A 14,596-nucleotide genomic window follows, 5' to 3' on the forward strand; every position below is an offset into this window, starting at 1 on the left:
GGCATCTGTCTGCTGAAAGATGACTGAGCTGTTACAGTTACGGCCTTGAATTATGGGCCATTACTAGCCGAGCAAGATGCAATGCCTCTCCATGAAACTTAATTTGACAAAACAATGAGATGACTCAGGGAGTAAAATGACAAATGAAGTTATTTGATCTGCAGTGGAGAGGGTGTGTGTGTGTGTGTGGAAAATACATTTTCAGCAAAGGATGATTGCAGTGGAAGCATGTGGAATCTGCAATAATGCATAATTCATGGCAGCGCGAGGCCCACGACACTCACAGGCTTCTGCTCAGCTGCTGCTCGTAATGATGCGTCCTTCAACGGCAATAAGAAGCGCACAAGCCATCGACTCCGTCTGCCTGTGCGTGTCTGAGCGCCGGTACCGTCTAACGCCACCTCATTAGATATACGAAGGGCCCTGAGCGCACACCTAGATCCTGATTTTTATGAACTTTTCTCTTTAGTTGTTTGCTTTTATTGTACAGTGCAGCTCAGTACTCCACTCCCAAAATCGGACCCCCCCACACAGCACCGGACAACTGCGTCCCCTCCTCATGGCTCCTTTCTGCCAGCGCTCTTTATTAGCCGCTGAATGTGGCGGCAAATGAATGCAGTGGTTGGGGTGGAGGGAGGGGGGAGGGTTCTGCACCCCGAAACCTCACAAGAATTTATTTTTTTTAGAGCGAGTCGGGTAAAGGCCGCTCCTTTCACCGGCTCTTCTATGCCGACAGGCGGGGGGGATTCAACTGCCCCAACCCCCCCATTGCTTTTCAAAGCTCCTTTCCATTAAGTCACAGAGCTGCACCTCGCCTAATCTCTGTGACCTCTACCACTTGGGGACCTCCTCCCTTTCTGCAAGGTTAAGAAACCTACTTACAACGCGGAATTACCTGAGCTGTGAACTGAAGGAGTGTTTCCAAGAAGAAGCGGGCCCAGAAAAGCTGTTTTTTTCCCTATTGATTTCCATTGAAAACTCTTTGTAAAGAAGAATTGTAAGCCTTGTTATTGGCAGTGCAATTTGCAGGTTTTCTCTCCCGCTTCCCTCTTTGTGGTCAACATGCAATAACGGGTAATAACGGAGAATTATCTTGCCTTTTGTTAACTCCCAGTCGCTGAGTAAAAGTGCAACAGGAACGGTTGAGCAGAAGAGTCGCTGAACTTAATTCACATTTATTTAAAGAGACACTGTTGGTGGAGGCTCCTGCAGCCTTATCTCCAGCATGACTGCTAAAAAAATCCTCTTGTTTTTTTTTTTTTTCTCAAACGTGCATTTTGGATGAGCGTTCTCCGCGGTAGCTAAGGTGAGTCTTCTAGAAGGATCTGCAGAGCAGGAGTTTGTACGTTCTGAGCACAGATGGTGGAACAAATGCTCATGTTTATACCTTTTAACAAATATTGTGACACACTTTTTGAATTTCTAAAGAGGAAAAAAAGATGTCCTTCTGGACTCAAGTTAAAATATATAGAATGCAAAATGTGTTTCCCTTGCTATAAATGAAAAAATAAGACATGCCGTATTTTACAGATTATAAATTGCAGCTTTTTGGATAGTTTGGCCGGAGGGTGCGGGATTTTATTTTAAAGACACATTAACAACCATTAGAGGGCACTGTAGGTGTGTTTGTCAGTATTTGCTCCTGACAGCAAAGCAGAAGAAGCTCGGTGGAATTGTTCCAAACCGACAGACGATACAGAATGGATTTAGAAATATAAAGTAATATAAGGCTATGTCCGAATTTCCTTACTCACTGTTCACCATTTTGAGTGCTCTCCAAATCTACAATTTCAAAACCAAGTGCCCTAGAAATCTCCCAGAAGTCTTTGTGAAAAACAAGCATGCATCGACGCTCACTACATTAGCAAATATAGACCACAATGCAAAAATTGTGCCACAATTTTTGCATATAAAATGTGTTTAAATGTAATTTTTTTATAAACTATCCACATTTTCATCATCAGAACACGGGAGTCATAAAAAGACGTTGTGAAATGTTTGCTATGATTAGATTTTCACTTCATGATATCTAGCCTTTAAAATTTCTTAAGAAACATATAGTGAGCATGGTGTCAGAATTGCTTTTAAAACCCAGAGCACTAGATAGTCCTGCACTTTATAGTTTTATAGTATAGGGATTAGGGAGGGAATTCGTACATAACCTTACATTGAAATTGGCAGAACTGTTTTAAGATTTTCATGGATTTAGTGATTTAAAGTGTAATAATAGTTTATTTGACTTGTTAGCATCTTCTGTTTTCTATGGTTGTCTGAATAATTCTTCATATATTGCACTGATTTACTATATTCCTTCGATGTTTCATGAATCTAATTCCGGTACGCTAGTGAGGCATATATTCAGTGTATTATTGTTATGTATTTTGTTATTAGGATTTGCCTTTCAAGATGAAATACGATTCTTTTTCCCGTACTTTGTTTAATACTTTTCTCCCAAAAGTGCTACTTATATAGAATTTAAGCTTTTATTTTGCTGCTGTGATTTATACACCAGAACGATTATAGTCCAAAAACTATAGTAATTTAATCTTGAAATTAGCTCTAAAGCCTCATGTTTAGGTATATTGCTCTGATAATTGGAAATATGATGTCTTAAAATTAAAGTGTTTCGTTGAAACAAGTTTTTTAAAGTAGGATTTATAGACACGCATCATTAACTGTATAATAGAACAGGACTGAGAGGCTGTGACCTCACCCATAGAAAATGCATTACTTCCGGCTCCAGCGACATTAAGCCAAATCAGTTGCCATTTTTCTGCAATACGGATGTCACCATCTTGGAGCCAGATGACAGTGATTGGTCCGAGTCGCTCTGATTCGATGTTTCTATGGGAACTACAGTCGCAATGACGACCGAACTTGATCCAAGTCCACACCCCTTCAAATCAAACGTTCGAGGGCGGGGCCAGCGGGCCCTCACGCGAGAGCGGGAGGGGTCAGTCAGTCCATTTCTGCAGTCAGTAACATACATACATGCTTTCAAGGGCTCCACCATCCAACCTTCCATATTAGAATCAGACTAGGATTGCATATATTTTAAGATACAAAATTTTAAACTATGTGGAAATCATGGGTCAAAAACTAGTTTTATTTTTACCGAACCCTTATGCTAACATAGGCATGTTTACATTAAAAGTGGGGTCATCTGGACCCCACAAGACAGCGAGCTGGAGTTTTTTCTCAAGGATTTTTTATCTTCACTGGTGTCAGTGGCAGACATAAAATCCTGTCCACATTTGTCATGGAGGATCACACGTCAGTGTAAGGGTCGGGTCATCTGGACCCCATAAAAGAGCATGAAGGTTAAAATAAGGTGTTTTCAAGGTCAAATAACTCAATTAGAAATTCATCAGCAAATTGTTACATCTCATTCAAAAGTTGCTAATATTTTATTTGTGTCTTTTCTTAAGACATTTAAACTAAAAACTGGAAAAAAGGACTGTTTGTAATCTGGAATAAGCTTCAGACAGATTTGTGATGTAGATATTCAGAATGATCTCTGGTGGATTCTTTATTTTTCTTTCTGTAAAAAGAAGCATTTGTTGAGTTTAAGCAGTAGGATCACCTGAAAGCACACACTCACACGCCCACAGCTCATTCTAAAACAACCTCCTCCGTTCTTGAGCCGTCAAGAAACTCTTGGGTCATGCTCTGCTGAGCTCCAAAAGAAACAGACCAAAGACAAAAGTCCAAGCAGAAACATTTCTCTCAACTCTCATCTCTCTTTTACAGGGGAACCAGATCAAGCAGATCCCGACCAAATACAGCCAGACAGAGTCCACCAAGTTCCTCATCCTCACCGTGGTGTCCATCCTGTGCATCGTGGGCGTGCTGCTGGCCTCCACTGTGGTCTATTGCCTCCGCCATCGCTCCCATCACAAGCTCAAGGAAAAGCTCACCAATCTGGGCACAGATGCTGGCAGTGATGCTACCGCCACCTACCAGGTAGGAGGAGCTACTGTGAGGCACAACGCGCCTGTCAAAGCTTTTGAGCTTCATTTATCAATCGCTTATTAGATCTTTGGATTTGCTTAGGAAAAATGAGCCAGTTAATATAAATATTTTACATTTTTTGTGAAATCTGTCTGAGTTTGCATCAGCAATGACATTTTATATCATAAAAGTAATAAAGATTTTGGTAAAGATAATTCTTTGAAAAATATTCACGACTGCTCTTGTGATTTCCTATTTATTCTTACTGATAAACTCTTGATCCCTGAAGATTTATGACCAAAGGCAGAATTTAATTTGATTCTAAATGAAAAAATACAGAATCTGAAAATCTGACTCGTCTGCTGCTTTCTGGTCAGATCGGAGTGATGTAAAGGCCTAACCATGTTGTATCAAGCTACTCAGATTTGATTATCCTCATGTTTTAAACAGATCAGAGCTGTGTGCTGATTGCTTTCTGCTGTAATTCGCTGTTTGAGTCATGAAGCAATATCACAAATCCAACAGGTTTCCCACCTCCGGTTGTTTGCATCCCCTCTGCTGGCTGCAATTATCCTCTGGCCAGAATAGCCAAAGTGTGAAATTTAATTTACAGAATCCAATATTAAGTGGCTTTTTGAGCAAAGAATTAGATTGAGATTTTTCCGTTTCTCTCTCTGACCTTTTCCCCACCATGTTTTTAAATGAGAGCAGTCCTGTGAGCATTGATTTTATAATGAGCCCAGCCCGTCCCCTAAGTGCTTACATTTTATGCTCTTCTCCGGGGATCTTTAACTCCTGAAATAGACTGCGCTCTCTGCCGCGTCAAAAGCTTTAACTCATCACTGCGAGCTCTGCACGGATTCATCTTGTTACTGTTTGCAAAAAAACACAAAAAAAAAGACTTATTGTTGCAAGAGACACAGGAAAACAGTGACTGTAAAAAGGGTAGGTCATTTAAAGCCTGCATTTCTGCCACTTTGTTCTTATCTTGGGAGGTTATGAGATCACTAAATCTACCAAAAGTGTGGAAAAACTAGCTTGGTGGTAATTAAACCCAATGACTGCATAGAAGAACTGGACTGAGTGAAGGTGACATCACCCATGTACGACGTATTACTCCTGGTTTCAACAAAATGAAGTCAATTAAGTCGCCGTTTTTCGGCATATGTGCACCACTATGATGGAGCCAGACAGTGTTAATAAGCAGTGATTGATCTGAATCCGTCGGAGTCAACGTTTCTATGGCAACCACTCTCCCAGGAGTAAGCAGGAGTGAGCTTTTTGGAAGGCCACGCCCCTAGCACTTGAAAGAGAGCTCGGAAGAATCTGGTTGAACGTTTGATGTGGGGGCCAGCAAGGACTGCCTACTTTTATTGAGGCATCTGATTGGTCAAATTTGAATAGCTTGTAATAAGGGATGAATAAGTTAGGCTTAGAAATTATTTTTCAATATAAATCTATGAGACAGCCCCTCACTCAGTCAAGTTCACATGCACAGTTACTAGTTAAAACACTTCCATTAATGCTACATCAGAGCTATTGACTGTATAAGATAACTGGACTGAGTGAGTGTGATGTCACCCATTGACATGAACGGTTCACATGAACGCGGAAGCGCTGGGAAGCAGCGCGAAACCAAGGCCGCTTCCATTGTTAACCTTTGGTGTAGTTCACACCAGATGTGAAGCGCCGCGGTTCCCCGCAGCCGGCTCACACCGTGCAGCGGTCGTTTCGGCACCTGGTCTATTTATCCGCAAGCGATCCGTGTCAATTCTGGCAGGAAGTTACGCCAAGACACACGAGAAAATCCGGTCAATTTTCAAAATATGACAAATTTTTCACAATAAAGTACCACGACTGACAAATGCCATCATGTCTTTGTACCTAAACAGACTCTAGAGATGAAAATAAATGTACAAACAACACATCAAAAGCACACACACATCAACATAGTTCAACATCAACATAGAGGTCAAAATGATGGCCAAAAACAAGCTCTAAAAAACCACAGCTGAGCAGAAGCGCTTATCGACCATCCAGAAAAAAAAACGTGTCTGGTGTGAACTGGAGTTAAGCAGATACTGCAGATACTCTCCACTTCGTAGCGTCTCCGCGTCCGGTGTAATCCAGAGAAATTAAGCCGATTGAGTCACCGTTTTTCCATGATACAGAAGTTGCCATGTTGGAACCAGACAACCAACATCTCTATGGAAACCACAGTGGCCAATCAGAAGTGAGCTTGTTCCACATCTCTTCCACTGAAAGATTCAAAAGATTCAAAGACTTTTATTGTAACTGTCAGGAACAGTTAAATTGTGGAGGGGTCCACCAGCAGCAACGCACAGCACAATAAAAATATAGAAAAGAAATTAAAAAATAAGAAAAAAATAAATAAGTAGAATAACAGTAAAAAATAACGAATTTAACAGTAATAATAATATGAAACTGCACAGAGGTAGGGCAAAAAGGGGAGTACACGACATAATTGCAGCATAGTAATAAATACTGTTTAAAGTGTGGTGTACAGTGACGGAGTAACAGCTGTTTGTTTCTCTATTGAAGTCTGTGGGATTTTGACTTCTTGGAGCCAGCAGGTACTTCCTGTTTGGAATGGGAGGGATCACTAAGTTCAGTACTTATTTACAGTCAATGGTCCAAGCAGAGCATTCGACAAGCCAATCAAGCGAGCACGCCCTCGGACTTCAGTCACTGGAGCGTTAAAACGGCCTCAAACAGGAAGTGTTGTGTTTTAGTTGAAAAGCCTCAAAGGGAAATAAAAGTTTTACAAGAAAACTGTTGAGACTCTTTCGCTGACAGCTTCATGAGCGTGCAGAATTTTTTTGTTGTTCTCTGGAAACAGGAAAACCTCTTGGTTGCCTCGGAGAACCACTTTAGGCCTCTAATTGGAATATGCAAATCAGAAGCCTGTTTACGCATTATTTTTTCTGGGTAATGGTTGACAAAAGCCTTTATGTTGCTCGCTCGGGGAGGTTTTTCTCAGCTTTGCTCCCAAGGCTTTTTTTTCCTGTTCCCATCGTAGCCGAGTGTCGACAGAGAGCCGCCGTCATCCTGGGTGAAAGACCTCAGTGTTCAGCTCCCATCTTAGCCGTGTAAACCTTGTCTTTTTGTGAGCGCTGCTGTGTGGAGGAGTTCCCTGGGCTGGATTCTTGCTGTGTGAGTGTGTGTGGGGGTGTGGGGTGTGTGTGTGTGTGGAGGGGGGGTAGTCTCCAGGGCTACATGCAATTAAAGCAGACAGGAAGCGGCAGGCTGCCTGACGGTCGTCCCGCTGCAGCTCCTCCACTCTGACTGTCAAACCCGGCTGGCATCGCCGTGCACACCCTCACACCGACTGCGGATGCACGTGCACGCCCAACCAGCCAGCGCATGTTAATGCTTCTTGCCCTTGGCGCGTTTGTTTGAGGCCTGGATTCACACCCCTCTCACACACCGCTCTCATTCACTCCCACCTCTCAGACCTTCCTCCTCCTCCTCCTCCTCCTCTTCCTCCCGGCTTGTCTGTCATTCAGTGGCGGCGCAGCTCCAACCCGGGATTGGCTGCTGCAGACGGAGGAGAGGTTGATTGACGGGCGTCGACAGTGGAGCGTGTGCAGCGTGCGGAGCGCAGGGCGGACGGATGGATGATGCTCATTCGTCATTCAGTCCCTGGATTACTCCGCTGTCGACATGAGAGTCTGCTTCATCGAGCTCAGCTTATCTTCAGATCACATTCAAAGTCTTTTGTGAGGGAGAGGAGGCAGGAGCGTCACTACACACAGCTGCAGGAACATTTCAACATTTCTCAGCAAAAACATTAATTCAATATATTTCCAGCACTAATCTTTAAATTTAATCCAGCATTTTTTCATACTTCCTTTCTTTTAACTAGTGCTGGTTCCTTTTGACTGTTTTTTGCAGCGTATTTATTTCGTAATCCGTTTATGTATTTTGTAAAGCCATCTTTGGAAATTAAATTTATTTAAAAACCTTAAAGAACATATATTTATAAAAATGTTACTAATTAAATAGAAAAATGAATTATCTTGAACATTTTTTGTGGCAGATTTTTAAAGGTGATTGAAAAAGATACAAACTCAAAAGTAAAAAGAAAAAAGTTGGACAAAAATGTTTTTGAGCTCTTCTGAGATTATTGTAAATGACAGAAAATGTGACTTCATATAATTATGGCTCAAAATATTATAGCTAAATTCCTCTTTGAAGAATTTGAGGTCAAATAGAGACATGTTTGGCACCAGTGGGGATCAATGTGCTTGTTTAGTACAAAGGCTTTGACAGCCAAAAAATGTTTCTAGTTATAAAAACAAAAGAAACTGATTTCTAATTTAAGGAATTTATAAATTCTTAAACCTTGTAAACCGAAAAAAGAAGTCTTAATCGCATTTCAGTTCAAAAAAATTGACTATAATGTAAAATTTTACAGTTTTTTTTTTCCTTTTTTAACATTTTTAAATAATTTTAAAGCAGATGTTACTAAATATTGTTGGAACTATTTGCTTTGACCCTAAAATATATGTACTTGAGTTGAGGTTTGTTTGTCATCCTTACTAAACCGAGTTTTTACAGCTAAAAATGAGAGTTTCTGCTCTTGCACTCTGGTTCAGATAAATAAATGTTTAATTTACAAATGAACAATTTAAGTGGCAGAACCGTCAATAAAGGAAATTCACATCTTAAGTTGCTATCAACATGTTTAATTTAAGAAAACTAAAACCTAAATTGGTTTAATTTGTGAGATAGCAATAGTGATGGCCCCCCCGCAGCAGGCGAGCTTTTTTAATTCACATATTCATCATGACACCTCCTGTTTAAGACAAGAATGAGATTTAAAAAAAGCAAAAAAGAGGCTGCTTGCTTTTATTTGTATTTATTTTCTTGTTCCTCACCTTAGCTTTGTCCTCAGGAGGAGGTCTGTTCATGCTGATGCCTGCCCTCATACAGGGAGGGGGGCCGGGGTGGCACACGCCACGCTGTGCCGACACGCCCATCTTCACCCCGTGGTGAGGTGTGATTTGAGGCCGTCATGAGGCGCCAAAGAGATTCCCTGGCACAAAGCCAATGAGAAGGGGTTGATTGGGGGGGTGTCGGTTGTTTCCCGCTGGGGGGGGCTAGCACAAATCACCCCCAATGTGAATCAGTGATGCAGCTGCAGCCATTTAAGGCTTCACCAAAACCACCCGTTCCTCCTGAAGGAAGGTCTGCAGAAATCTTTATTTAAAACAACAAATCTCTAAAACTGTTTTGTTTTCATTTTATATAAATTTTTTTTTCAAAAATCAAATTCAATTTAATCTTTAAGCAGGGAGGCAGCCTTGCTTTTATTAAATGTGCTTTAATTTTTATTGTTTAAATTGATTTCAAATTAAATTCTGATGTTTTACCTTCTAAACATACATTTACTTCCATTAATTTGAATTCTCTTTGAGTTGTTTTTTTTTTAATTCACAACTGGACATGAGCTATCCATCACCGAAAGGATTTGTACAAATGTTTTGATCTTTGCGCCAAAGTTGCTAAAACGGCTGCAGCAACATTAAAGACGGACGAGTTTTCCTGATAAATGAATAAAACCGCAGGAAACCAAAGGATCTGATGATAAATATCCTGGAAAAAGATAACTCGTTTTTAAAAGAGCTGCTGCTGGATTTAAAAAAAGGCAATTGGCACAATCACAATCAGGCCCTCATCCATTTTTGGACTTAAAGCAGAGAAGATTTCAGTGATTTTAAGCTTCTGTGACTTAATGACCAGCTACGGTGCTGCAAATGGGCCAAAAAGAATCTGGAAGTTTAGTTTATGTGAACCTAAATATTTTCGGAAAAAAAATTTTACTAAAAAAAAAAGAAAATGAGGCTATAGAGAAAAATAGCTCAAAATGTGTACTTTTAAGGTTACTAACTCTTGAATAATTAAGTAATTGCTTCATCTTTAATGCACATTTTCATATAATTATGTAGTCATTTAAGGCTATTTAAATAAACTGCTATATCTATGTACATCCTGTTGGATGAATTCCCAGCAAAGGTTGGGAAATGCTGAGCTGGCCTTCCTCCAGAACAGAAAGCAAAGTGATTAGTGAGATGAGGTGGGAATCAATACACTGTAAATAAAGATTTTTGTGTTTGTATGGACACAGCTTGTGTGCTGGGACAGTAAATTCTCACCCTATAAGCTCTAAACATGTCCGGGGTTATACTGTTTTCCTCTTTTTGGGCTCTCATTGACTCCTGGAGGGAAGCCGTTTTGACGCAGGTTTAATTACACCATAAAATAATTCTGCCGCCGCTGCAGTGTTTTCCATGTGGGCCCCGCGCAGAAATGCTGATGATGATCACACTTCCATTCATAAAAAAGACAGAGAAAAATCATATTGCAGTTCATCATGTCTGTGTGAGAGACTAAACAAACAGTGACAGATTCTGTTTAAAAATACTTCCTCTGTGATTTATATGAGGTATTCGTAGCTTAAGTTTCTTCCAGCTTCAGAAACAGGTTTTGAGTCCTTAGCATTATAGATCTGTAGAACACTAGATCAGAGTCTCTGGAATTTCCTGCTACTATTGTTGCATTTTGCTTCATTTCATGTTGTAGAAATTCACTTTACGATCTAAAACTTCACTGCTTTTGTTTTCTCACCTAAAGATGGTTACCATGGTAACAAGGCGGGCGTACCCAAGCCACATATTGCTATTTAAAAAGATGAATTGCAACTAAACCTAGCTTTGCTGCCTAAGTGGGTTTATGCCTGGAGTGCATTGCATTGTGGGAAATGTTTGTTGGTTTATTGGAGTTTAGGTATAAACACAGTGGTTGTGTCAGAATTTCCTCACACTCATTACTTAGTGCACTTTACAGGGCGTTTGCCTTTTTTTAAGGCTATTCGAATTGACAATTCGAAATTCCAAGTCTAAAAAAAATTTGTGTGGCCACCGTTACACATGTTTGAAAAATTTGTCATCTAAAAATGTTAATGTATTTTTGATAAATTATCAAAGTTCATCATCAGAACACAGTGGATTCATAAATAGTCTTCATAAAATGTTAACAATTGTTGGCTATTTACTTTGGCAAATGGGTGACGCCATATTTATCTTAAAAAAAAACTATTACGAACTATACTCAGGTGTGTCTTGAATTAGATTTTTTTTTAATAAATAGGCTAATGTGTTCAATGTTTTCCCATTAACAATCACTAGAGGGAGCTCTAGGCAGATCTTTCAGTAGTTGCTACTGAAAAGCAACGCAAAAGAAAAGTACTGGCCGTGATGGAGATGTTTATAAGTAAATGGGAAAATGGTAAATGGCGTATACTTGTATAGCGCTTTCTACCCTCCTTCGAGGGCCCAAAGCGCTTCACAGTCACAGACCCATTCACCCATTCACCCATTCACACATTCACACACTGGTGGTGGCTCCACTGCTGAACACTGGTACCAACCTCCCACCAGAGGCAATTCGGGGTTCAGTGTCTTGCCCAAGGACACTTCGACACATGGGCGGGCAAGGCGGGAGTCGAACCCGCTCACTTCTGATCAGGAGTTGACCGCTCTACCTCTGCACCACAGGATGAAAAATTCAATCAATTTAGCGATTTCAAATGATATAAAGAGTTGAGCTTACTTGTTAGTGTGGATTTTATTTGAATATGTTTTCATATGTTACTTATAACAATATACTATAGTAAAATACAGAAAACATATTCAATTCCTCCTTGGTCTTGTGAAGCCAAATATAATTACAATAGTGAAGCGAGCATTTATTCGGGCTGTTATTCTTGTCTTTTCTGCTAAGATTTGCCATTCAAGATTAGTTATTTATTCTTGTTCCATAATTTGTTGTATACATTTCTCCCAAAAGTGTGACTGATATTTGATTTTTGCCAAAATTCATCTTTTTCTTTTGTTGGCCAGTCTCACATATGTCTTTTTCTTTGCCACTCTGCCTTGAAGGCTAGCATCCCAAAGTCAATTCTTCACTGTAGACATTGACAATGGTGTTTTACTGGTTCTACTTAATGAAGCTGCCAGTTGAGGACCTGTGAGGTGTCTATCTCTCAAACTGGAGACTCCATGTATTTATCTTCTTGCTCAGTTGTGTCTCCTGACCCTTTTTCGACTCTGGTAAGGGCCTGTTTGTGCTGTTCTCTAAAGAGAGTAGTACACAGCGCCATTGAAGGAAATCTTTAGTTTCTTGGTAATTTATCATATGTAATTGTCTTCATTTCTAAGAACAACAATAGACTGTTGAGTTTCACATGAAGATTTTTCTGGCCATTTAGATTGTTTAATCGATACCACACATGTGATACTCCAAATATTCAACCTACTCAAAGGAAGGTCAGTTTTACAGCTTCTCTGGCCAGCAAAACTGTTTTCAGTTGTGCTAACATGATTGCACTAGGGTTTTCTATCATCTGTCAACCTTCTGACACAATGAGATACATATTTCACCATTAGAACACTGGAGGGATAGTTGATGGAAATGAGCCTCTAGTCATCTAAGTAGATAATGCACAAAAAACCAGACAGTTGCAGATAGAATTGCCTTTTGTCTAAAATCATTCATCACATTCCTATTATATATAGTGTGCAATTCTGATTAGTTTAAAGTTATCTAGTTTGAAAAAAATATATACATTTTCTTTGTAAAATGTTTAAGTGACTCCAAACGTTTGACCCATAGTGTATATATACTGTATTTATAAAATGCAGTCGTGAACATGTGTCCAAATTGGTGAAAAACTGTAGCCTCCAGGAAACTTGATAGTCCCACACTAAAGACTTTCAGAGGTTAAGGAGACATGAGGAAGCTTGGACATTACTATAGTCAGCTTCAGTCACTGAATGTGTGTTCACTTTCAAAACAAAGGAACAGCAGGTTTAATCAAGGTCTAAAGTACCATTTTTCATAAATGAAGTTAGCCGGTAAATTCATTGTTTTTTAATAAGAAACATTGATTAACATGGTTTTAATTTGAAATGTTTTACAACTGTCATTAAACAGCTGTTCAGATTAGCAGTAAGCTTCACTCACTCATCTAAAAACTAATTAACCTTCAACTATCATTCGAATGTTTTAATATTCTTCTATGTTTTCTAAAACAGGAGTTTTTGTTTTAAATATGATAGCAGCATAAGGTAGCAAAAAAGTTGACGGCTAAGATACTAAAGGATAAAGATATAGATAATGTCAGTATGCTTAGATGATTATCTCTGATGATCTTATTGGTTTGTCTTTTATATTCAGATTAAAATCAGGCCTGAAAATGAACTAAAAATGGGGATTTAAGACATATGTTCTTGATGAATTATTTAATATGTTTCAGAGTTATTGCAGAATAATTTTTCATTTTTATTAGTTTATCAGCCTGGTGTTCGGTGGAAGGCATATTGCTAGAATAGAAACTTTAAACAAAAACACATTGACTTTATTAAAACTGAAATGACAAACAAAAGTCTTTAAAGCAGCAGCTGAAGAATCGTTAAAGCGTCATATGCAGCCACGTTAACGTCACCCCCCCCAAAATATGACGTACTTTTTTAGCTGTCAGACGTTTGTGATTGTGCGCCTGAGCCCATAGATCAATGTCAGTGCCGAGACCGCATTAACTCTGCCGTCCTTCAAACACGCCACCGGTTAATCATCTCTCTCATTAAGAGACACAGATTCCCTCTGAGATTCAGTCCAAGTCTGCGGTTGTAGTCGCCGTCCTTGTGGGTTGATGGAGGTGATGAATGGTTTCATACAGGACGACGAGCGCGGTGACGGCCAAGCCACTCCTCTCATTCCACTCTGGTTGCATGTTCTTCTGTTAATTAATGAAGTGGTGTTTATGAACTTATTTTTAGGTAGCATCCTACTCCATTTCTGTCACTGCATAAGTAGTCTTTGCCTTTAAACTAGCACACCTTGTTGTTGCCAGTAACTTTAAACCAGATGAACAAGAGATGAAACCTAAAAGAGACAAAACTCAAATCACATTAGAACGATGAAGAACATTAAAAGCTAAAAAGCAGCGCTTGCTCCATCACCATTACCATTTTTTTTTAATTTCACTCTCTTCTCTTCATGCCGCATGTATTTGCTTGCTCTTATGGTTTGCGTTTAGTGTCAGCATATGTGTGTGTGTAGGGGGGGGGCACTTGCAGCAGGACAAGTGTGTACCCAGTAGAGAGAGACCGAGAGACAACATCGACATGAAACGTAAAGAAAGTGGGAGACATTAGAAGAGGAAATAACTTTCACTTGTATTTTGGGTTGTGGTTGTTCACTTCAAATGTGTTTCAAAGGAGAGAAAAAAAAGCCTAAAATGTCAAAAGGTAAAAACAGAATTGTTAATAGCTAGTTATTTTTTCATTTATTTGGTAGATTTTATCTGGAAGGGATAAATAACAGCATAAACATAATATACACTTTATATAAGTTAAAACAACATGTTTATATTAGTTATGGATTTTGTCCATAATTCTACATAGTAGTTGACAATAAATTCAATAAATCAAAAAATAACCTAAAAAGTCATTTGGTTTTCAGTGAAGTAATGTAAAAGAAGTGAATCTCAGAGAAGAACCAGAATTCATCACTACTGTGGTGGAAAACTAGGAAAAACACAAGTTTTTACTTTGTCTGA

At 39.4% G+C, this 14,596-nt stretch overlaps 1 protein-coding gene across 1 annotated transcript in view; it reads left to right on the forward strand.

Annotated features, from left to right (window-relative positions):
• Positions 1 to 14,596, forward strand: part of LOC112144215 (receptor-type tyrosine-protein phosphatase N2) — a gene marked incomplete at its 3' end in the record, with an annotated part of 155,170 nt that overhangs the window by 71,830 nt on the left and 68,744 nt on the right. The window contains 1 exon segment of the mRNA XM_036216260.1: positions 3,751 to 3,963. Within this exon segment, the coding sequence (XP_036072153.1) occupies positions 3,751 to 3,963 (213 nt within the window).

The sequence above is a fragment of the Oryzias melastigma genome, linkage group LG17 (assembly GCF_002922805.2).
Source record: "Oryzias melastigma strain HK-1 linkage group LG17, ASM292280v2, whole genome shotgun sequence".
Classification (NCBI taxonomy): Eukaryota; Metazoa; Chordata; class Actinopteri; order Beloniformes; family Adrianichthyidae; genus Oryzias; species Oryzias melastigma.